This window comes from Leucopleurus acutus (assembly GCF_964270905.1).
Source record: "Leucopleurus acutus genome assembly, chromosome: 18".
NCBI lineage: Eukaryota > Metazoa > Chordata > Mammalia > Artiodactyla > Delphinidae > Leucopleurus > Leucopleurus acutus.
In genome coordinates, this window is record NC_139160.1 from 69,255,773 (window position 1) to 69,281,569 (window position 25,797).

Genomic DNA, 25,797 nt, shown 5'->3' on the forward strand with positions numbered 1-25,797 from the left:
ACATAGACACAGACCGTATGTTATAGACTGTAAGGGAGAATATATTAAAACTTACAGTTGTGTTTCTTAAAAACTACAGCCAGTCTGAACATAAAATATCAATTATACAACTATTTTCTCCATTTCATAAACATTGTAAAATAGAAACTGAAAAGGTGTTTTATCAGTAAGACAGACCTATCTCATTAAAGCCACTGTAGCCCAGCTCTTGCCTGCTAAGTCCCAGATCTTCAAGGTCCATGCATTTAAATCCTGGGGGGCACTGGTAGCCTTCTTCCAGCTCTGGTGAGCAGTGTGTATCTGGGATAGCTAAACTATTCCAGGTTACATTTCTGCAAACAACACAGAAAAGGATCAGACAATTTCAACAAGTGTTAAGTGTTGATTAAAATGCATAATGTAATCATTCTTCATTAGTAACTGCTGTATATGGACACAGATTTAAGATTCCTGATTCATGAATGGTATTCATAACATTAATGCCATGAACATTCTCAAACGATACCTGATTCATCCACACAGAAGCTCTTTATAAGAACATTATCGCCATGACGGTTTTTGTCATTGAAGACCAAGACTCAGAAAAAGCGAAGGAAGGAATTTTTCTGTAGATTTGCAAGGAATGTTAACTTGTCTGGGGACTCCTTGTTACCCACAAATCCTTCTCCTACTATGGGCACAAATGTTACTTCACTTCTAAGCAACAGTAAATGATGACAATCACTCTCCACATGGTACAAAAGTACTGTAAGTCTCATAAGTGATACTTGGCCTTCTTCTGGGTTGTCAGATGTTCAGTTTAGAAAAAAAACCAGATACATAAAGTGAGACTGAAGGAATTAAAGATATCACATTGGAAAGAGAGAGATTATGGGCTGATTTAGTGATAGCTCCAGGAGTATTACAGGGTTTTATTTATTTTTTAGGTAGTAGGCAATATAATTACTTTTCATCTTTCTGGAGAACACACTGGACATTAAGTTGATGTAGAAGGATTTAGACGTGTAATGGATTTCTTGGCAGTGAGTACAGGTAACCACTGGAAACGTGATTGTGGAATCTCATTCTGGGACCTTAAAATGGGCCCCAAATAGCTGCTATCTGAGATGACTGACATGGCTTGTGTAGGGGTCAAAGTTTAAGCTAGATGATTCCACAAACCTTACAAACCCATGACTTTATTATAGTCATTTCCCACTGCATCAATGTTTCCAGGCATTTCCTAAATGGGGACCAACCTTAGGACTGTCTCAGTCTCCTCTGCTTATGGCCAAATTGAGGCAGATGTGTTGGGTCACATTGCTTTTTTTAATATCCTCTTACATTCAGTTGGCCACTTCCCCTTATATAACATGTTTTCTCTAGAGTATGATGCCTAACTCTCCAGGATCCCTTAGCTGCTGGAGGCCACCATGCCCATGTGCACACACACACAATCTGCTGCAAAGACATACACAATTTTACACAGTCTTACGCACACACATGCACACAATCCCTGGTAATACACTGCCCAGTTCCATCTCAGTCAAAACAAACTTCTATGTTTACTCCTTCAGGGTTCTGCTCTTTGTTAGCAGCAAGTGAGCTAATTTGTCAATACATCTCAGGGAATGTTTAAATAATTGTCATATTTTAAGCTGGTCCTTTGGACCCCACATGCAAAAGGAAAGGCTCTGCTTGTGGAAATCACCACTTGGTTGTGTCAGAAAGATATGATTTTAGGCACACACGTCACTTATTTCCCCTCCTTTTACATTCTTATATGCAGGCCAAATGATGCATCTTCGCTTAAGTCTAGCCTGACTCTATGTTCTTGAGTTTGTACCCACATATCAGAACAAAGTGGTAAGGGGACTGGGCTTCAGAGTTTCAGAGGAAGGCTTTCTGGGTTGGTTCCAAGCTCTGCCACTGACTGGCTGTGTGACTTGAATAATTTTAAATGTTTCTAAACTCGGTTTCCTCATCTGTGAAACAGGGAGAGAAGCTTGTGTGAGCTTTAAGTAAAATAAACCAAGTAATGCATTCATCACAGCACCTAGCATGTTTCAAGCACTCAATAAATGCTTACTATAAATGATTATTAGTCATTACAATAATAAAATGTAACATAAATCCTGGCATGTGAAAACAACAATAAAGGATTCTCAAAAGAATAGAAGGAATTTTGGTACATGATCCTGAAAGCATTTTGTTCACAGAATTGTGCAGCTGAAAGAAACCTTATAGATGACCTAGTTCTTAATTCGTAAGTGAGGAAGGTAAGGTGAAGTGCTGGAAGGGGAAAGTGTACTAGCCCATCAAAATCAGTAATTTTTTTTCACTTCCAATACTTTAAAAAGATAACAGCAGCAAATATCTGACAAAAACACTCTGTCTACACAAAACAGTTTCAAAAAACATCATCTTTCAGTTATTTGGATAACCGGACTCTGGCGCCAGTCTGTTGGGTGTGAATTCCGGCTCAGCCCTTACTACATGTGTGACTTTGCCAATCTGTGCCTCAGTTTCCTCATCTCTATGATGGTGGGAAAATACTTCCTTCAAGGAGCTGTGGGGAAAATGTTACGTCTGTAAAATACTTAAAACAGGCACTTGGTAGACAATAAGTGCTAGGTGTGACCTATTGTAATTTATAGTTTGAAGTTTGTACATTCCCTAGATTGAACCCCTAGCCCTGGCACGGACAGCCTCAGTTTCCACATTTCAAAAATGGGGAGGGCAATTATACCTACCTTGGGGGGGGGTGTCTTAATGATTAAATGTGGTAATGTACCACTCTCAGAATAGCACTGGAAATAAGTTAATCACTCAATAATTGTTAACTATTTTGATCATTTTCATTAACTTATAAATATTAGGGTATTTTTTCCTCTTTGATTCCACTTGTTTTTTCTTTCATATTAGTACTGATTCCCATTTGAAGCACAACCCTCACCAGCACAGATAGTATTTTGCAATCTTTTGGCTTCAGAGGCAGCAGATTTGAAACATGTTATTTTTGCCAACATCAAGCTCTTAGAGGATGCTTATTAGAGACATATTTATTAGATGATTAATTGCTCTGGAACTTACGTATCTAAAACCACATGATAAATATCCTTTCTAAAAACTGAGATGAACATCATGAGTTTCAGAATATCTACTGGTTATTTATCTTAGTTTCATCTTCTAAGTTAACAAGAATTTTGTAGATTTTATTTTTATTTGTTACTGTTAATTACTTCCTCGTTCATTTTCCCTCAGATAGTCAGGATAGAACAAGAGGCTCTCTGGAATTAGGGGGGGTGAAATTCTTTTTTCTTTTTTTTTTTTTTTTTGAATTTTTGAATTTTATTTTTTTGTACAGCAGGTTCTTATTAGTTATCTATTTTATACATATTAGTGTATATATATCAATCCCAATCTCCCAATTCATCCCACCTCCACCTCCCCCCACCCCCGCCACTTTCAGGGGGGTGAAATTCTCGCTCCAACCAGCCATATCCTAAATAGAGACAATGATTCTCCCAGTCATAATAAATATCCATTCATGCTTAAGTGGGAATCAATACTTTCTTACTCACAGCCCCCTAAAGACGTCCACGTTCTCACCTCCAGAACCTGTGAATATATTATCTTACCTGGCAAAAAGGAATTAAGGTACAGATGTGAACAAGGCTAAAACTCTTGAGTTGGGGAGATCATCCTGGATTACCTAAGTGGGCCCCACCTAATCGCACAAGTTCTTCAATGTGGAAAGCCTTTTCCGGTTGTGGTTAGAGAACTGTGCCTGTGTGGAAAGGAAGGCTCAGAGAGACGCAACGCGGCTGGCTTTGAAGATGCTAGTTCTGTCCATATGTCTCAGGTCATTCTCCTTTTCCATCTCCTCCTCCTGTAATTCACCTTCAGTACTGAGTTGCTCTGAGCTTGGTCCTTGGCTTTCATGATGCTCTCTCCCTATGCAATTAAGTCCACTTTCATAGTTTCAATTCTCTACTATCTTAGATGCCATTTTAGAGTCCCAGAGCTACATGTCCAACTGCCTGTTAGATCTCTCCACTTTGCTACACCACAAGCACCTCCAACTCTATGGACCCCATACTAAACTCAGACCCTTTGCCAACGTTCCCTCTCATCACAAGCAGCAGCAGAGCACCACCATCCAAAGTGTTGAGCGATCCGGATATCTTGGAATCACCTTGATACCTTATTCTCCTGTCACCCTTATAACTGATCATCATGTTCCCTAAATATCCTCCAAAATATCTTTTGGGTTCATTCAACTCTCCATGTCCACCTCTACCTGCACCAGAATCCGGCCTCCTAACTGGTCATTCTGCAGCCTCTCTCAGCCCTTCTTATCCATTTGTCACAGGCACGTAGAGAGGCTTTTCATAATCACTGTCCTACATTGTGTCGGTCAGTGACAAATCTTTAATATGATCTACAAGACCGTGAAGGACCTGGCTCCTGCCCCTCCAAGTGTCCTAGCATCCAACCACGTTTGTCTTCCCCCAGCTCTCCATGAGCTCCATCTACTGCAGAACCTTCTCCCCTGCTTGGAAATCTCTCCTCCCATCTTTGCTTCGTTAGTCCCATTTTTTAAGCCTTCAGGGCCCAGCCTGAATGTCACCTTCTCAGGGGAGCCACCCTAAGTCACTCAGACTGGGTTAGGTTTCCCTATTAGAAATTCTCAAAGCACCCACGCTTTTCATTTCTGGCACTTGGGACCCGTGTCACTCATGTTTGTGTGGTCAACTCTTCATTGGATTCTTCCCAACTCGACTGTTGCCCAGTGTAACTTTCAATTTCATACAGCTCCTGACACAGTCTAAATCTATAGGCTGAATTTATTTGTGACCTTGGATAGACTGTGTTGTCCAGATCTTTGGTCCACATCAGTCTAGATGTTGCCATGAAAGTGTTTTTTAGATGTGATTAACATTTAAATCTGTAGACTTTAAGTAAAGCAGAAGACCCTCTATAATGTGGGTGGGCCTCATCCTATTTGTGGAAGGCCTTAAGAGAGAAGTCTCCAAAGAGGAAAGAATTTTATCTCCAGACTGCCTTTGGACTCAGGACTTCAATATCAACTCCAGCTGGAATTTCCAGCTCGCTGGCCTGCTCTGAAGATTTTGGTCTTGCTGGTCCCCACAATCACATGAGCCAACTGCTGAAATAAATCTCTTTTTCTCTCTATACGTATACACCCTACTGACTCTATTTCTCTCTGCTTAAGAGAGCTAACCCTAGAAATGAATTCCCGAAAAGGACTGCTTGTTCTGCTATAGTCATGGCATGCTGGTGCGGCTTCTATCCCGGGGAAAAGCAGGCTGGTCTGGCTGAACTTGAGACATCACAATGATACTACATATGATGTCTACGAAGGCAGCTACAGTCAACACTCTTTGCCAGGGGCTGGATCGGCAGGCTCTTCATTTCACATTCACGCAGTATATTCCGAAGTGGCAGTGCATCCTCTGAGAACTCAGCCCTCAAACAGGCAGCCTTAACCACTTACTCATACAGCCCATTTAGAACTTGTCTCCTAAGCATGCGCTTCTTGTAACCAAAGAAGAATTCAAGGTTTTACTCAAATACTCTGGAGAGACACATGCTGAAGATCATCTCACATATTGACAGAATTACAGTAAATATTTAAAGGCACAGAAATCAGTGTCAAGGAGATCTGGTTTTAAACCTTGCTTCTGGTACTTCCAAGCTGTTTCATCTTAGACATCTTCTTTAAGGAAACTGAGCTTCAATTTCCTTCTCTGTAATAAGGAGTGTAAAAGTAGAACACAACTTACCAGATTGTTACGAGTATTAAATGAGAAAATAACAGATATCAGTTGTTCAATGAAGGTTATTTCCACTAACAATAAATAGGAGTCATATATTAATAATTATATTAACTAGTTACTATAATTATTAACATATTAATTACAATATAATAATTATAAATTAGCATTGCATATGATTATAATATATAATAAATATATTATTAATCATATTAATAATAAAATCTATATTATTACATTATTCTCTTTTGGGGAAGTAAACATAAGATCAAAAGAAGTGCTATAGTGTAATTGACCAAAATAAATTACTCAATTTCTTTTAGACCCTTTTCAAACTGTAGGATTTTCTTTTTTTATCCTGAAGACTCTCACGAATGCTTTTGCTCTTTTGGTGAAAATCACACAGGTATTAATTTTTCATATGGGAGTTTAGTTGATTCTCAAATATTTTCTTTTTTTTTCGGCCATGCCACACGGCTTGTGGGATCTCAGTTCCCTGACCAGGGATTGAACCTGGGCCATGGCAGTGAAAGCCCAGAATCCTAACCAGTAGGCCACCAAGGAACTCCCTCAGATATTTTCTTACATTTAATTTTAAACCATTATCATCATATGAAAGGTTAATCTAACTGGTGGCTCAAGTGGTCTGCATCTTTGAGATGCATGTGCACAACAAATTTAAAAGAGATACATGGAGTAATACAAATGTATTGCATATCACTATTTTATAGATTCAGATGAGACTGAACCCCCTGGAATATAACATCAACATAGAGATAGAAACCAGGTGTAATATGGTTTTAATTTTCTCTATGACATATATTATGAAGAGTTTATGGTTACGGATGTGGGTCTGTATGTGAAATAGGTTTATGAATGTGGGATTATAACATTGCAGAGGTTGGTTAAATGGCGGCACAAGCATGGGCTGGGAGTTCAAATCCCAGCTCTCTCGTTTACCATGTGGACACATTATTTAACCTCTTTGAGGCTGTGTCTTCATCTGCAAAATGGGGGAAATAATCCTTTCAGATTGTTCTAAAAAGTAGTTACAAGCAAAATATCTGAGACATAATAGGTGCTCCACAATCATTGCTATTAATTTATTTAGAAATCTACATATATCATCAGAGCACTTTCATTTCTTAAATATTAAAGAAAATGTTTCCAATATCCAAACTTGTTCTTATATCTCCCACTTGGCAGATATCTCAGCCTGAGCCCTGTAAGTTAAATAGAGTAGTCTTTTTTCATCTTTTCAAAAGAAGTTTAAATATTAATCAAGAAGACTTCACAGACCTTTGCATGAATTTGAGGCACTTATGATTTTACATATTCTACAAAATCCTCTCTTGATAAATCCATGGAAATTAAAAATTAATATTCTAAGTCCCATGTTTCTATTTTTAATTCTTCTGACCTCTCCATTTTTAAAAAACCTCGTTATGTTGTGAACGGAATTTATAAGACAATCATTCATTTATTTTATAAGTACCCTAAAGGGAAAACTTAAAAATTTTTTATTTGGACCAGCAATAGAAAACTGCCCCAAATCTGGCTTTATATTGTCTCTGGTCTAAGTCTTAGTGATATTTTATAAAATACCACCAAGTCCTAAAAACTGCCGTTGGGTGGGGTAACCATAAAATGTATTGTCCATACTGATGCTCTCCTGAGATCACAAAGGAAGTTATTAGTAATTACTCTGCAGCAACAGGGATACACCAGGATTGTCCTGGGTGCCTGTGACGTGTGGTCCCCTACCTCTGGGTCTTAAAGCTGATGGTCCAGTCATTACAAATATTCACCCAGACTTGTGGTTGAATCCTCTCTCTACATAGTAAACTTTTATGAACTTAACATTTACATTTCCTTACCTTAAAGCTTTTCTAATTATCTCAGTCTTGGGGATGAGATGTCATTATTTGATACTAAGCTATGAATAAATTTCTCTCCTTTCTCAGGAATGATAATCAGGTGTCAGGTAAATCTTCACCTTTTCTATTTCACCTACCAGCTCCTTTTTACATGTTCCTCTTTTAGCTTCAGGGAGATTTCTGCCAGCACGTTTGGCATTTTGCAACACCTGTTTCTGCCACAGGCCACTGCCCTCCTCAGCTCTCTTTAGGATATGAACTGCCTTACTTAGTCAAATCCCATTACTTCTTCCATAATTGCCTTAGGTCACAATTCATTACCAGAGAAGAAGCTAAAGCTTTACTAGTAATGCTACAGAGGACACAGCTGAGATGCCCTTCTATCTGCTTTATAAGAAATCAGCTCCATTCAAGAGCAAAATTCCATGTATTGAATTCCTTCCTTATTTATCCTGTTTGCTTCACAGATTAAACATAATCAGTTCTGGAGGTCAGCCGTGAAACCTAGGACATACAGGTTTCTGAACAGGCGCATCTCTGCCTGAAAGCTCTCCCGTTATTAGGCTACAGTGCATGCAAATTAAGCAGAGGTTGGAACAATTGTTAAAGAATGATGATGAAGAGAAATGAGGTCATGACAGCAACTGGCAACACTTATCTCTGGAAACACAACCATCATACCAAAGCATAATATCTGACTCAGAGATGTTTATGAGAAATTCCTAGTTAAGAAGCAACAAAAGGAAAGAAAAAAGTTGGGAAATTCTTTTAAATGGGGATTTTTATATGTTTCATTCTGACTTTGGACACTGTTTGAGTCTCTAAAAAGAAAGCAAATTAATGTCTGGGCTGGAACTAACGGTAAAACTGTATTGACGGTTTTTCTGCTAATGAGTGAGACTTTAAAACTCAGTTAACACTGAACTGAAAATATAAAAGAAAAATGGTGGAAATGATTGGTCCTTGAAATAAGTCATCAAACTTATGAAAATTGTTTTCATCAGTAACACTGCTCATAAAACCATGTGGCCAATTATGTATTTTCTTCTCAAATAGTAAATTAAGAATCACATAAAGGAAGGCAAAATCCATGTGTGTGTACATAGCCATCGGGCAGATTTTACAAATATAAGAAAGAGAAAACGCAGACATCTCCCTATAACTGCTATGTCTCTAGTAACTGAAAAGTCTGCCAACACGTATGAAATTCTTCCCAGTGCACTCCTTCTTTTTAGGATAACGTAATGAGCTGGAGCTAATAGAATATGAGAGGTCTTTTAACATTTTTTTCAGACACTCATTTTTGAGAACAGAGTACAGCATGGAGCTGGCTAAGAGGACTTACTGAATGATTCAAAGGCCATGAGTTCAGATGACATTCATACCTGTCTGCCCTATTTGTATTATATTTTCTGTGTCAAAGTTAAGTTTGCAGCATGATGCCTGATCTCCTAGCTGGGTTAACAAGTTTGAGAATTCTTGCCTTTCAACTTGGTTTTTAATAAAATGGGAACTCTAAACCAGCCTCTTAAACTCACTGCGGTTAGAACACAGCTGCTTCCTTACCCAGAAGCTTTCTCTTTTCTTCACTTCTACGTCTATTGTCTCTGCCCACACGATATTTTTCCACCCTCATATTCATTCATGGAACAATCTAGACATATTCTACAGCCCACATACATTTAAAAAAAAAAAAACTACCTACAGGTTTCCTTCCACGCATTTCTTCCCTCACCCACACAAGTCAACTCCCTTACTCACCACTTCCTTCAACTTTCCTATCCTGTGTTTGTACTAATTCACTGCTATCCTCTGCTTTTAAAGTTGCTTTTCTATTTTTTAACAATTTCTCCTTTGTCACTTTTAGCAACTTGCTTTTCTTCCTCTGTTCTTTTTTTATTTCCTCTTCTTTATCAATTTGTCATAAAGTTGTCATTATCTGTCTAAATATGACACATTATTAACCATGCCGTCAATAAATAGTTACTAAGTACTTACTCTGTGCTAGGATACTAGGTACTGACCACAGGGAAATGAATCTTATCGACCCTTTCCCAAATGTATCCTTAAGGACCTCACAGTGTAATGAGGAAAATAGGGAAAAAAATAGCTGTGAGTGCCAGAGTGCTAATTCTAGCAAGATGGACTACATTAAATTTAGCTCCTTCCACTACAAACAGCTAGATCTGTTGGATAAACACTAACATTTAAAAATGCATATCTGGGCTTAGAAGAAAGAAAAATACATTCCAAAATGGCAACATGTAAGAGGAAACTAAAAACTAGAGGAAGGGAAATACATGAATTGACTAAATGGTGGTCTCAATGGGGACTAAGTACCCAGTAGCCATGAGCTTGGGTTTCAATGCCTACAAGAAGCAGAAGACAGGGTCCTAAGCCCATGTGAGTCTGGGAGCGGGAAATGGGACTCCCAGGCATACAGACATATTATAATTTAAACGAGCTCCAGCGCGTGATATTGGTGAAGGGATCGTCAAACAGGTCAATCAGGCACAATAGAGATTATAGTTACAGACCCAAATATAGACAGGGAATTAGTAAATGAGAAACGTAGCGTTAAATTCTGTGAGTAATGACACACAATAAATAGTGCGGGGAAAACTGCCTTACCATATGATGAAAATCAGTTGTAGTAAGGTATACGTGACATACAATATATTGCACATATTAAAAAGAACAGCTTGATAAATTCTGACATATGCACAGAACCACACTCAAGAAAATGAACATACTAATCCCAAAGGTTTCCTAGTGCCCCTTGGTCATCTCTTTCTCCTACCCTCACCCTTATTCCCAGGCAACCAATGATTTCCTTTATATCATCATAGACAAGCTTGCATTTTCTAGAATTTTATATACATAGAACCACAGAATATGTACTCTTTTTCATCTAGCTTCATTTACTCAATGTAATTATCTTGAGACTCAAGATGTTATGTATGTCAATATCTCATACTTCTTTTATTGCTAACTAGTAGTCATTACATGGATATACCACAATTTGTTAATCCATTTACCTGTTGATGGAAATTTGGGGTGTTACCAAAGTGGGCTATTACAAATAAAGCCTTTGTATGTATAAGCATACATAAGTCTATGTATAAGTCTTTGTATGGACATAAGTTTTCATTTCTCTTGGTTAAGCCCCAGGAATAAATGAATGGGATATATGGTAGATGTCTGTTTAATTTTTAAGAAACTGCCCGACTGTTTTTCAAAGTAGTTATACTATTTTCCATTCCCATCTTATTTAAATAAGATATGAAAATATCCTGACGGTATTATGTTCCCACGCTGAGGAAACTTTCTAAATGTACACTTTGAATTCGCTGAATCTACTTTCCCACAGGGTTACATTTTTCAGTCTGGCTTGTCTTGAGTATTTGTCTTAAACATTTGCACAAAACAATTTTGAAGCAGAGAATACAGAACATAGAGGGCACATAAATACTTTTTTAAAAATTGAGACAGAGGTTTTTCTCATGAGAACTGCAGAAAAGTCCTTATGAATCACCTAGATAAAAGTGGGAAGCAGCAGCACAGCACAGGGAGATCAACTCGGTGCTTTGTGATGACCTAGAGGGGTGGGATAGGGAGGGTGGGAGGGAGGCTCAAGAGGGAGGGGATACGGGGACACGTGTGTGCATATGGCTGATTCACTCTGGTGTACAACAGAAACTAACACAGTATTGTGAAGCAATTATACTCCAATAAAGATCTATTTTTTAAAAAATGCAGTTAGTAGATAAACTTACCCTGGTTTTGTGTCATTTACTACACAGTGATAGGTAAATGTCCCAAACATCTGAACTCCTAAAATTCCATAAAGGAGTAGAAAGAAAAGGAGGAAAATGGAAACACTCCATATTTGTTCTCCTGATCGCCTAGGGGGAAAAAATAGGTAAAGTAGGTAAAACTGACCCCCCAAAATCATAAACCTATCCCCTTAACTTACGTAAAAGCAGTGCTTACTTCAAAATATTTGTAATTCTGGTCCTTGGTAGTTCAAATCGGAAATAAATCCGGAATGCCCGGATCATAATTAGTGGCCGTGGGATCCGTAACATGCCCCAAGGGGACATCTGATCAACTATATCAGCGATTTCAAATACCTGCAAATTCAGAGGTGAACAAACAATTCAGACTTTCGCTTAGCAATGCTTGTAGCCAGGACTATACAGACAGCATCAGAGGTTCATCCTGTGCCCTGCATTATCTTCCACCGAAATCAACTTTCTTTGGAGTACATTTTGAAGCTATAGCTTTCTTAAGAGAAACAAATACATAAACTAATGAAAGTGTCGTTAATCTTGTCCATTTCCTGTATAATCCATCAAGGCACAGTTTTTATTACAAAGTGCCAACGTAGAATACAGAATAAGCATGCTAAGCCTTCCTCACTAATAATGGTCTTTGGTGGAACTTTTTGAGTATCTAGAACACAAAGTAATGGCGAAAGGGTTAAAAATACTATGAAAAAGATGAAAAAGAATTCCATTTACCAGTAGAGGCAAGATGATAATTAGGAAATGTTTGTCGATCATACAATAGTTATTAAATGGAAAAGAACATATTTAAAATGTAGGATGAAATTAATTATTGGAGAGGTGAGCTTTATAAAAATAACGACAGCTTATCAATAAGCACCACGATGAGTTTGCAGGATGCACTATGAATTTATTTTATTCTGATTTTTTTTAAATGAAGAATACAGTAACTTCAGTTGAATTAAATGCAAAATCAAGCCTGAATGAATGCATGGGAATGAATTCTACTGGTTTTCAATAAAATCCATCCTTCAGGCCTTTTAAATCTATGTTCCCCATTCCTCATAGTAAGGCGTTTTCTATTAGCAATACAGCATTTTATGTTAACCAATATTTATCCCAATGTATTTATATTATTTTAGCTATTTTTAGTGAGAATTCAGTCACATAAAGGACTGGAATTTTAATTTTTAAATTCAAATTTTTATTCTACAAATACAGAAACCTCACTCCATGTTCTTTCCTTTATTACAATGAATATATTTCTAACATCTGCTTAATAAGAAATAATCTCATATGGTACTAATTTTTATTTCTGATTGAGAAATAATTCAAAAATGTGACTGACAATGATTAAAATGTTAGGCTTTTTAAAACCAATAAACATTAAAAAAATAATGTTTTGGGAAATTACACAATCACATGGTCTTTGGTGGAACTATTTGAGTATCTAGAACACAAAGTAATGGCGAAAGGGTTAAAAATACTATGAAAAAGATGAAAAAGAATTCCATTTACCAGCAGAGGCAAGATGATAATTAGGAAATGTTTGTCAATCATACAATAGTTATTAAATGGAAAAGAACACATTTAATATGCAGGATGAAATATATATATACTCTTTAATATATCTATTTAGATTTTCAATGTAAAATCATGCCCATTTTGGAAAATACCCCCTTGTAATTTAAAAGTGTTTAATTACCTGTAACACCAATGAAACCCAAAGGCAAAAGACCATAAATCCGTCAAAAACACACCAGCGATCTTTCACATAGGAACTATCCCCCTAAAAATAAATTTCACATGGCGTTATCAGACAAAATGAATAATTTCAAAAAACATCTGTGGAGGGAATAATCAAGTGTTAATTCAGTATAAGCTATGTACAATTTTTGTATCATAATTGAGCAGACATTCCAAAAGAACACTTTTAGCATTTTAAGTGGTATTATATATGAGGAGAATAATTTATAAAACACAAGTAACTGCAGAACTTTGCATGTAAAATTTTAAATTCATGCAAAGGTAAAACATCACTGTTTTTTCTCTTAGCCACACAGAGTCCACCACATAAGGAACCAGAGGCCATCCTACTTAATAGGCTGCTTAGGTCCTAAAACCACCTCTTCCTATAAGAACCAAGGTTAGTCCTTCACTGGCCATTGAGCACACAGTGGTCAGTGAAGGACTTCAAATCTCTGGGAACAACCATTATTAGTGGAAAATTAGCCAGGAATTCATGTTGAACTGAATTAGAAGTGAAGATGAAGAAACTTGCCTTCATTTTCAAAATAAACATATATCGACTTAACTTTAATTGGGATTTTAAATGTAAAAGAAAGATAAGGAAGACATACTACTTTCATTTTTTACTTGTGAGTCTACTCTGACATTAGAATGCATTATTTTATAAAATGTTTTTAAATGTTAACTTTTTAAAAATGTAAATATACAGTATATGATGTTGATAAGTGTTACACAGAAAAATTAAAGTATATATTTTCAAATTGACTTTTAGTAAACAAATGTGTTCTTTACTTGTTGTTGAGCAAAAAGTGAGAGAAAAATATTACTTGATCTTTATTTGAAGAACTAGGCATAATTGTGATTGCTTAAAAAATGTAAAAAATTCCAAAAATGAAAACTGAAATTTTATGGGGCTCAGCAGAGAACTATTTTAAAATAGTAACAATTAAAAGTAAATATTAGGCAAGAAAGAGAATAATTACAGATCACTGGGTACACAGGCACCCAAATAGAATGAGCTTATACAATATTTTTTCCCAAACACTAGTACTATTTTATTCCTATTTTGCATTAAAAAATGTTGCATGTAGTATTACTACAATTAACCTCTATTGTTGCTCATAATTTGCTTTAGTAACAAATTATGTTCAATTAGATACAGGGTAAGAGCTTCTCATTATATTGAGGTTTATTTAAAATATAAAAAGTGAGGATAAATAGTGGTATTTCCCTGGGAGGGGAACAGAATGGCAAGAACCAAGGGTGGAAGAGAGACATAATTTTCACAGAATATCCATACATGTGTCTTTTGACCAATGGTCATGTGTTATATTTTTTTAAATAGATTTTCAATATTAAATTTTTTTTAAGTTGAAAATTTTAGCTTTAACAAAAATCACTTTGTCAGTTGGTGCAAATAAAGTCAAATTTGAAAAACTTGGGCCTCACAAATTCACAACCTAAAGTTATCAGCAACAGAGTTGGCTGAATTTTTGTTTTTTATTTACTACATAAATTTGTCTGCTAAAGAAATTGATGTTGCAAAGCTGCCCTGGAGTATAATTTGAACTACATAAAAGCATTATTTTAAATCATTTAGGGTCCCAAATAAAACAAAAGCATAAAAACACATTCGAATTTCAGATGACCTCATATTATGAAAACTGGCTTAGCAAAAACTACTACTGTATAACATAGAAAACTATTTCTGAATTACGAAGTCATTTGAGTTGCATTATCTGGAATGTTTTCTGCTTTAGACATTCCAGAAATTCACAGTGGCATCTGGCTGTCCCCAGTAAGAACCACCACATACTAGATGGCACATAATGGTCAACTAAAACTGGCTTCTTTTTACTTGTCTGGTATAACACGTGAAATAATCCACTCAGCAGAAGTTTTATACATTATGTTTTGGTTCCTGTTTCCAGGGATCGTCCATTATTTATAAAAACCTTTAACAAGCTGTGTTATAGTGACCTGGGATACAAAGGCCAATAACACCCAGATTTTTCCCATCTTTTCTTTTAACCTTTTGCCCTTTAGCATCCATTGTTCTTCATGCTGTTCCGTCTTCCTGAAAAATTCCCCACAGTCTGTGCCAACTTTTCCCTCCATACTTTGGTCTGACCACAGCCTACTCTGATCAGCACTTTTGCTCACACATCATGCTACCACCAGCAACTCAGCTCATGTAAATAAATAAGGTTCATACTGTGTAACCTACAGAAGAGTCCTTTGTAATCTCCAACCAGTCGTTTAATGAGTTTATATTTTAGTCCCTGCAGTTTGGGCTTCCTACTTAAATCTTCTCTAAACGTATTCTCTGGTGTTGCATTTAAGAAAAGGTCTATTCCCCACTGTAAATGTTTGAGTTTGTTCTGAAGATTAGTAGCATCTTGAAACTTACTAGACTACTTCGGATGGCACTCCCACTACCTAGCACCATGTACGACATACAGCAGATATTAAATGATTGATGAGATAAGCACAGGAACCATGTCTTAGAGCCTCCGTAGATTACAATGCAGGCAGTAAGAAGTCAATGCATATGCTTCATGAAGGCATCCATGCATCTATCCATTCACTGAAGCTACTAAAATTGTTCCTTTAAAGAAATGATTCTTTGCGGCAAAAAGAGAAAGATGGAGTACCTTTCAATGCAATACCTTAGAGTTAAGACTCTTTTCCTTCATAATCATGAAAGATCACAGTTGAAATGATGAGATAACGTTTGGATATTTCTTGGATTAGTGTAGTTTGAATCAGCAAAGACTATGTGCCATGCAAATAGGAACCAGGTCAGGGTTTATATAATTTTTGCATTTTAATGAAATTGTAGATATGATTGAATTGTAAATATGAATTGAAATTGATATCATATCAATCATTACTGATAATCACCAAGGTTCCATAAGTGTAAAATACCTTTTAATAAACAGAATAGGGACTTTGAAACCTGGCACTTTGAAATATAATTGAAGCCAAGTGGGACTCTGCCCTGTCCCCCACCTCTTGTTTGTAGAAAAGCTCTAGCCTCCTAGGCCTTCCCAGAGTTCCAAAGAGCAAGTTTAACCACAGAAGTGAGAAAATACAGAAACAAAGGAAAACAAGGCAAAATAATAGTTTAGCCATAAAACAAAGTCAAAGACTTTTCATTCCTCTTCAAGGCCTATAGATACTATTCTGAGTCCATATCCTTGAGGTACTAAAGGATACTAAAACCTCCATCAGGTGGAAGAAGTTAACTGCATGCTGACCACCAGCACCTAGACCCCAGACTGGTTGGAAGCAGAAGGCAGTCACCTCACCACCAGCTCCATGAGCTGATCATGCACTACTTGACCCTCGCCCTCACCTTGCCTTTAAAACTCCTTCCCTGAAAGCCTTCAGGGAAGTGGGGTCCTTGAGCATTAGCCACCCACTCCCCTTGCTTGATCTTGCAATAAACACTGCACTTTCCTTCAGCACAACGCAGTGTCAGTAGATTGGCTTTACTGCAGGAGGGTGAGCGGACCCAAGTTTGGTTCGGTAACATAATCTCATATTGCATTTTGTGTCTGACGTATTCATCAAGTTGCCTCTTTTTCAATTTGTATTTTCAAAGACTCTTCACCATAACGGGTTAAATGGTGCTATGATTCAATTTGTCAGTACGTCCAGATCCTTTTAAAATCCTACTGTATTAATGTTCAGGTTACCATATTTGTAAATAAAAAATTGTCCCTTTCCGCTGCTTCCAAAATGTGTAACCAGAACCTAACACACACGAAGGCCCGGTGGTATCTGAGAAGTTTTAATGCCTCCAATATGAAAGAAAGGTTTTAACTTGTTTGTTGCATCAACAAGAAAGGGAGAGCAGAGAGTATTTGAGTTATGGGCGAAATCAGCAGGCTGGTGTCTGAGGAGATGAGTTATTCAAGAGCTGTCCGTCAATCTTTATAAAGATAAACACTTGGAGGCTGCCAATCAATTATACAGTATAAGAGAGGAACTTAAATTGCCATGCAAGGACTTAACAAGCAGAGAAACCAAACACATTTACCTGAAGACATTTATAGGGATATAGGTTGGAGTTACAAAACAGTATGCATGGGTGTAGTTTCATAAGCACATGATTGATTGTTCTGAGTTCCCAGGGCCCATCTGTCACTGCGTCTTAGCATTATTTTTTATTACTTCAACAGTGCTCAGAGGATGCATGCTACTTTTAGCCAGGTCTATTGCCAGATGAAAAATAGACAACTGAGAATTGTCTGAAGAATTCGCAGTCTGCACTACATGGAACGCTTTGCAGCAACACAAACATGTATCACCCAAATGCTTTATTTTTGCCTGTAGGGATTTGGTGAGCTAGAATGCTTCTTGGAACAAGAGGTAGTGGGAGAGGCAATTAGAAACAAATTATTGGGCAGTAGGAATTAATTGGCAGATGTAGTCAACTTTGGGGGATGTTATAAAAGATGTGAAATCCTTTAAACACATAAATTCCTCTAGTGAAAATTTTGAAGGACATTTTCTGCCGGAAGGACTTTGTGCTCCAATTTCTCTCTCCTGTCGTGCGTGGGGCGTATGACCTCCACAGTGAGCTTCTCAAATACAAATCAGAGGGTGTCACTCTCAGATTCGTATGCCCCACGCATCTTAACTGACCACAGAAGGAAGCCTGAGCTCCTCGCAGGGCTGCAAGGCCCTCCACGGTGCAGCAGGGCTGCCTTCACAGGGTCCCTTCCAGCTGCTCCCTGAGCATCCCATCTGCTACTTCTGACTACGCAGAGTGCCCCAAGGCTCCAGGGTGTTCCAAGCCTGTGTGTCTCAAAGCATTGCTTTTCTCTCTCTGTGAAACCCTTTACTTCCCTCTGCAAATAACCCCACCATAGACTACACCTCCTCACTTCAAGACATCACTTCACATTGCTCTTTCTTCAAGACTTCACTGACATCTTCAAGCAGATTTTTTTCACTATTTTTTGTGCCCCCTTCCCCTGTACCTGTTTCAGACCATTATTACAGCACTTTCACAAAATACTGAAGGTCTATCTCTCACTATCTGAATTCTCACTACACAAATCTTTGCTATTTACATTTGCTAAAATACTTGCTCCCAAATCACTATGTAACTAGAAGAACCACTATAGCGAATCTGTACAGGTGCCAGTGGAAACATTGAAGTTGTCCGTGAATCCTGCAAGGAGGTAAGATGTGCATGCAGCTCTGCTGTTCTTGGGGGCTAAATCTTGTGCTGGCAATGTTTATCTAAATACTTAACAATTGATAAGCGTTAAGTGTATCACTACCTCCTCTTCCCTCTCTTCCCATTAGCCTTTCCGGGGACGTGGACTTGAGTCTACCAACCCAAATAAAGTATATGTGTGCATCGTGTTCTATTTTAAGCATCAGGTTACACTTTTCTTAGTAAGTTTTCACATTGTTTGGCAAAGAGTTGTACAGATATTTTAGCTGGAAATCAGTGCATAATAAACATACACTGTTACTAAATTAAACAAACTAAATAGTGGATAATTTCATAAGAAAATTTACTTCATCAAACAGACCCCCAACAGACCAAGCAAGTCTAAACAGACCAATTTCCCTAGAAGAAACAGAAAGAAGAGGGAGTCCTACCAAAAAGGCACTAGAATCAGATGGTTTCACAGGGGATTTCTAACAAACTTTCCAAGTTAAAATAATTTCAAGATTACTCAGATTATTTTAGAGCATATAAGTGCACACACACACATACACAGAGAAAATCTAACATCAAAACCTGACAAAGATTAGACAAAATTTACACAAGGAAAATAATAACAAATATAATGAAATAACCGATTAAAACAGAACAAAACTGTGTCATGACCCAGCTGAGTTTTTTCTGGGAATGTAAGGATAGTTCAATTATTAGGAAATCCACGCTATTACAAGAGCTAAGGAGAAAAATCATCATTCAACAAAATTTAAAAGCTATTCAAGATGCAACTCTTGAAAGTTGGAATTAATGTTTATTCCCTTAACTTGATAAAATATGCATACTTAAAACGCAAATCCTTCAGATTACTTAATTAGGAAACATTAGAGGTGTTCTAAATAAAGCCAGGAGCTAAGCAGAGATGCGCACTGTCTCTAAAACTATTTAAAATTTTGTAGGTATTATTAGCTGGCCCAATTAAATAAGTGGCAGCAATTAGAGGCATAAGAACTGGAAAGCAAAAGGCAAACCTGTCTTTATTTGTATACGATATGATGATATGGAAATAACAAAAGAATGAATGGAAAAACTACTATAAACAATACATGAATTTAGTAAATTTAGTAAAGTGGCAGGATATAATATTAACAAACAGAAATCAACAGCCTTCATTTAAAAGAACAACAGTAAGTAAGAATACATAATAAAAGACAAGACCCCACACCAAGAGCAAAAAAATATATATATATCAGAGCATAAATATAACAAAAAACGTGCAAAATCTACATGAGGAAAACTATAAAACAGTCCTTTAAGGTGCGGGAGCAGACTTGATAGAATGGAAAGATTGCCCATGATGTGGGACAGGAAGAAGTGTGTGTGGTACCAATAACCACAGGCAGAGCCAAAGACAATGACAAATGGGGAAAAATAACTGCAACTTACATCATAAAGGGCTAATATTCCTAACACACAAAAAGTGCCCAAAATTTGAGTGAAAAATAATGACAACTTGAAAATGGCCTTTATATACATAGAATCAGGTTCAACCTCACTCGTCAAATGGAAAAGCAAATTAAAACCACACTGAGTTACCATTTGCCACCCAACAGATTGGCAAATATCCAAAAGTTTGACAACCTGTTTTGTGGTGACCACGTGGTGAAAGAGACACCTGTGTACATCACTGGTCAACAGTCAAAAAGGTTCAGGGAATATGGAGTAAACAGAAACTATTAAATAGAGCCACCAGGAAGCAATTATCCAAACCTAGACTGTAGAACATTCTGCAAGACAAAAGACTCACTTTCCCAATGGATCAATGACATGGAAAATTTTTTTGCAGGGCATGTGGGGCTGAGACCTAAAGGATTTAAAGAGACTTAAATGAGATTTTAAAATATAACAAATACACTTTGTACAGCTTCTTTGAGTCCTGATTCAAAGAAGCTAACTGTAAAAGAAAATATTTTAGACACCTGGGGAATTATGAATACGGATGGGGTATTAGCCTACATTAAGGAATTATTGTTAATTGTGCTAGATGCAATATGTAAAAAAAAAGATTTTGTCAGTCAGCGATGCATAAGAAGTTGTTTCTGAAATAATCTGATTTCTCAGATTTGCTTTAAAAGGAAATAGAACTGGGAAAATACTGATAACTGTTGATGCTGAGTTACAGGATTCATTACAACTATAATCTCTACTTTCCTGTAAATTTTTAAAGTTCCATAATAAAAAGTTTTTAAAAAAAGTGAAAGAAGTAGTGCATTGACTGTGAACTCCCTTTTTAAAGATAGCACACAATGAATTATTGTAAAGAGAAGCAAAAAAATTGACCCAATAACTATATCTTAAGCATCATCTTGTTAAAGTCTTGAAACCCTTATACAAAATAAGGCCCTTCTTCATCAAAATTACCTCAATTGAGATGCTGATACAGCCAGTAAAAGAAAAGGCTAGGATTTGAGTCAAATCTGTCATTTGTCAGACCCTAACACCCAATCTGCTGTTTCATTATACCATTGTCTCTCTAAATAGTACAATTTGAAATACTTCAGAGACAGCATCATCTACATATTTTTAATGAAGGTTAAAATATAAACAAATAAAAACCCTCTGCGAAGGTTAGGGTTACAGAAGAAAGAGATAGCCCGGGACAGAAATTTTCTTCCTTTTCTTTTTCTTTCTTTTCCGTTTTCTTTTATTTATTTATTTATTGTCTCCCAATGGTGTCAATTTCATGTTACACATTCCTTGTGTTACAGTCCTGGCATTCCTTTCCATTTCAAGTCCTTTCTTTTTCCCTCTTAATATGTTCAGAATGCCTCAGGTGAATGACATCCTGCTGATTACCATCGCACTGCAAATTTATCACATGACGTTTATTCTGCGTTCCATGAACCAACAGGTGCCTCCTTGGGCTAGGTGGCATGCTCACCCCATAGGTGGCATGAAAGACCCTCCTCCGGCCTTCACGAAGTCAGCAGTGGGGCCATCTAGCTCCTTCTCAGATATTCCAAGACTTTGTGCCTTACACAATTGACTTCACTTTTTAATTATTCTTAATGTATTATATTTTCACCAACATCTGGAGTTATACCCTTTCTAAAAAGACTTCAATATCGATAAAATAAAGAGACGTTTTGTTTGACTGAAATTAATGTGAAAGCATTAAACTGATTTAGATTCTCAATGCATTTTGGTTTTCAGCTTAAATAACACGGAAGCACTCACCTTGACAATCCCCCGGATGTGCATTTTTGCTATCATCTCTGCCGTGTAGAGAAACATCAACAGAGTGTCCAGGGTGAACGTCACGTACTGCAGAGGAGGGTAGTGTTCGAAGGTCATGGGCGTGTTCATGCAGACAGAAATGACGCTGATGATGGCACAGATGCGCAGCAGAGAATGAACCCACTGCAGAGATGGTCCGGAGTTACTATCTTGATGCCACGAAATATCCTAAACTTGTGTTATGAACCATGCTATTTGGAAAACGTAATAACGAGATGGAAATATTTCACCAGTAGGGAGAAAAGGAAGAAGGAAACTAACACGTTAAATACTTGTAACGTGCTAAATATTTTCACGTATTTTACATCGTTTAATTCTCAAAGCAGCCTAATTTTCACATGAAAACACTAAGACTCAGGAAGGTTAAGGGGCTTGTCTGTGGTCCTGCATTAATAAAAGCCAAAGCTTCGATGTTAACCAGGTCAGGCTACCCCAATGGCTCTGATACTTACCAGGGCATAAGGCCATAATATAGGGAGATTCTGATTCAATCAATATATGTATTGATAGAAAAGTGATATGCTATTACTTTCATAGGTTTTTTTTTTCTTTCGGTACGTGGGCCCCTCACTGTTGTGGCCTCTCCCGTTGCGGAGCACAGGCTCCAGACGCGCAGGCTCAGCGACCATGGCTCACCGGCCCAGCCGCTCCGCGGCATGTGGGATCTTCCCAGACCGGGGCACGAACCCGTGTCCCCTGCATCGGCAGGTGGACTCTCAACCACTGCGCCACCCGGGAAGCCCCTACTTTCATAGTTTTTTATGTACTATGAGCACCTAGAAACGGGGACCATATTTATTGTAACTTCCCTGGAATCTAGCACAGTGGCCTATCCTAGTAGACCTCAAATGCTTCTTAAAATAAATTGATACATATTCCATAAGAATGGTTTTCTTTCTATTTTATCTTACATGTAACACCCTTGTATAAAAATATATTTTAAAATCTGCTCTCATCCTGTATTTTCAAAGCTTAATAATAAATGGACTTTCCTCTTTACTTTGGAGAACATGTTTTATAAAAATTTAGCCCAGATATCTCTCCTAAAATGCCAAAAAATAAGTTTGTGTGCAATTCTGGCAGTGCACGTGCTGTTTGAAGACTTTCCTTAACCCCAACCTAAAGAAGTAGGAATTAAAAAGATAAATGTGTGTGTATACATCTGTATATGTGTAGGACATAAAATTACTCATGTATAACATCTTATTATGAAAACTAATACCTAGGATAAAAAAATATTAACACATCTGCATGCTAAACCTACACAATTTATGTTACTAGCTAATCAGTTAGTACACAATTCCGAAACGTAATCTCAATGTGTTATTTATTGACTGTCCTGTATATATATGCAGTCACATTAATCCTTTAATATACTCCCCCTAAAAGAAGATGTTTTAGTTTCATAGTAGATGGTTCTACAGCTACACAAGCTAGCAAGCACCCACAATGAGAAACAGAAAACTTGTCAGAACTTTGAGGAGACTCAGACACTTGTAGGCTGGTGAGTGGGTTATAATATTAATGACAGTTGTAATATTTGCATGAAGACATAATGCTGCTAATTCCATACCATATAAGTCACTGATGATTAACTTTAAAAGTTGATGTACTTTTCATGGCAATTAGGAAGCGCTTCAATAAACATCAGTGTGTAAATTTAGCCCCATCTGGGCCTCCAACACAAAGGATCTAATTACCCAAGAGTTTCAAAAGATGGGTTCTCCCACAACAAAACTGTCGTGAATTTAAAGAATGAATTCTCATTAAGCATTAATCATTCTAGTGTTTACACGCCTACATCTATAAAACTACCTTCTTCAGAAGTTCTCAGAAAGCTCTGTATGTGGTGGATACTAAGAAAAAGTTAGCGACTGCTTTATTGTCTATTCTGTTCAAAGTCTCTAAACATGAATGGAAGACCTACTATGTGTCAGAAATTATGCTGGGCTCTGAGGACACACAAATGGAAACAACACAGTTTTGACTCATCACTACTTTCAGTCTGATGTGCGTAACATAGATATTTATATACAATATCATTTCTACTTACATATAAAGTAGGATAAGTGGAAAGAGAAGAGGTTCATTCCATCTGTGGTGGGGAAGGGTCAAAGGAGGAAACTCAGAGTGGATGGGGGCAGGGGTCACATCTGAGCCTTCATGGGTGAGGGTGATGTGACTCATCTGAGCTGCTGGGAAAGGGTCTCGGGGCAAAGGAAACAATGTGAACTGGCCGAACATCTCGGAAGAGCAGGAAGCCACCGACAAGTGAACAGAGTGTATGTAGATGCAGGAAAGGGCAGTTGCTGAACAAGTTAGAACCACAATATAAAGGGCTTTGCATGTGATACTAACGCATTTTGATTTGCACTGTAGGTAAAAGGGATGTTTCAATGACCGTAAAGCAGAAGGGTGACGGAAACAGACACGGAAATGTGGAAAGAAATGTGAGCAGGCGAGAAGCAGTCTTGAGGACAGATTAGACGGGAAAGGACAGGGGGACTAAGGCCGATCATCTTTATCATGGTCAAGGTCAAGGGAAAGGCAAGCACTGCGAGAGTAGCGGTTCATTTCCTGAATTCAGCCCCTGTTGCTGGTTTGAGAAAGGAGTTTATACCACTCAGGATCCTAGAGCTGAACTTTCCAGCCCTGTGACTATGCCTTCCGCCCCAGCTCTGGCTGCTAGACTGTCTCGTGTACAATGACACTTGGTGTAGCCAGGCTTCCCATCAAGTTCCCATCAGCTTAATTAGGCAGAGAAGGTGACAAAATTCTTCAGAGACACTATCCACTATCTCATTAACCTTTCCGTGCAACTCAGAAGGAGACCTTTAATTCCAAACATCTGATTGTCTCCTCAGGTCCCTGCATCATGAGAAGGTAAGTAAAGGAAGTCTGGTCGAACAGGTTCCTCATCTCGGTCTCCAGCTTTGGGTCAATCTGAGAAGTGGTATTAACTCTACATTTCGTGGCTCTGAAGGAAGAAGGGGGAGCCAGACCACCTCTCATGCCTTCCTCTGTGAATAACTCACAGCGGCACCTCATTATTTCATCGGGATTGTTCTCAACCTCCAGACTCCGAGACTCATCCACGTTCTACTGCGGTTCAGACATTTCAAAGCCAAAGCTACATGAGTTTTGAATGAAATGAATCAAATTTCCTTTATATCAGCGTGGGCCTCTCCACACTTCCAAAAAGAAACTTACTGGCTTGTTAATCCAGAGTATGTCTGCATTGTCCGACAGAGATTCATCAGGACCAAAGTCAGTGACCGGCTGGGCCTCCACCCTGGAACTTTGCTTCCTTTTGAGCATGCTGAAGTTAGCTCTGGGGAGCAAGTTCAAAACCACAGTCTGGAAGAGGAAATGGAGAGTGTGTTAGTGCCCTAACCCATCCTTACGCTAATCACAAAAACAGAGTCCCCCATGCGTGCCTAGGCATTTGTTAATTACACCCCTGTTCTATTGTACTGTATATAATCAATACATGCAGCTAGAAATTTTTAAAGGATGAGATAAAAGTTAATAAAAAAACTTGAATTTTTTTTCTCTCAACCCAACAGATCGTCTTGTGCGCGTCATAAAACATTCTGTGTGCTACTTTAGAGACCACTGGGGTCTAGATTAACTGGGGTAAAATAGCTTTGCCTCTTAGGGTTCACATGTTAATAGGGAATTTTTGGAGGTCTATGTTCATAGACCTAGAGCTGTCTCCACTTAAAGGTGGTCTGTGCCAGAGCACAGCTGACCAATCCAGATAAACTACTCAGATCATTCTCAGAATTTTCCCCTGGGGTTAATTTAATGTGACACTCACAGACATTTATTGCCCACAATAGGATAGACCCAGGTTGACCTCCCAATTTTGTCCTTGCCATGGTGGATGGGAGCCAGAGAGAATGAGGTAGAATCTACTCTAAATAAAGCGTTTTTTTCTTTTATGAATTTTGTAACTATATCATTTCTTCTACCAACCCTGAAGTAAACCCAAAGCATACTGAAGAGGGATATGATGAAATGCCTGCTTTCCACTTAGATTTTCACAATTCTGAGTCATCCCCATCTTGCTATACATGTCACCTCCCTTTAGCCATCGCTACCACCAGCCACAATCCAGC

At 37.8% G+C, this 25,797-nt stretch overlaps 1 protein-coding gene across 4 annotated transcripts in view; it reads right to left on the reverse strand.

Moving 5' to 3' along the window:
* The window catches only part of NALCN (sodium leak channel, non-selective), a gene marked incomplete at both ends in the record, with an annotated part of 280,034 nt that extends 255,007 nt beyond the window's left edge, over positions 1-25,027 (reverse strand). For 3 of the 4 annotated variants that reach the window (XM_082859217.1, XM_082859216.1, XM_082859215.1), the window contains 6 exons: positions 178-332; positions 11,434-11,562; positions 11,651-11,790; positions 13,151-13,234; positions 21,617-21,799; positions 24,887-24,994. In XM_082859217.1, coding sequence (XP_082715343.1) covers positions 178-332; positions 11,434-11,562; positions 11,651-11,790; positions 13,151-13,234; positions 21,617-21,799; positions 24,887-24,994 — 799 coding nt within the window. Of the gene's footprint in view, positions 1-177; positions 333-11,433; positions 11,563-11,650; positions 11,791-13,150; positions 13,235-21,616; positions 21,800-24,886 lie in introns of all 4 variants that reach the window. The other variant, XM_082859218.1, reaches the window with a different exon arrangement.
* Between the last annotated feature and the right edge of the window lie 770 nt (positions 25,028-25,797).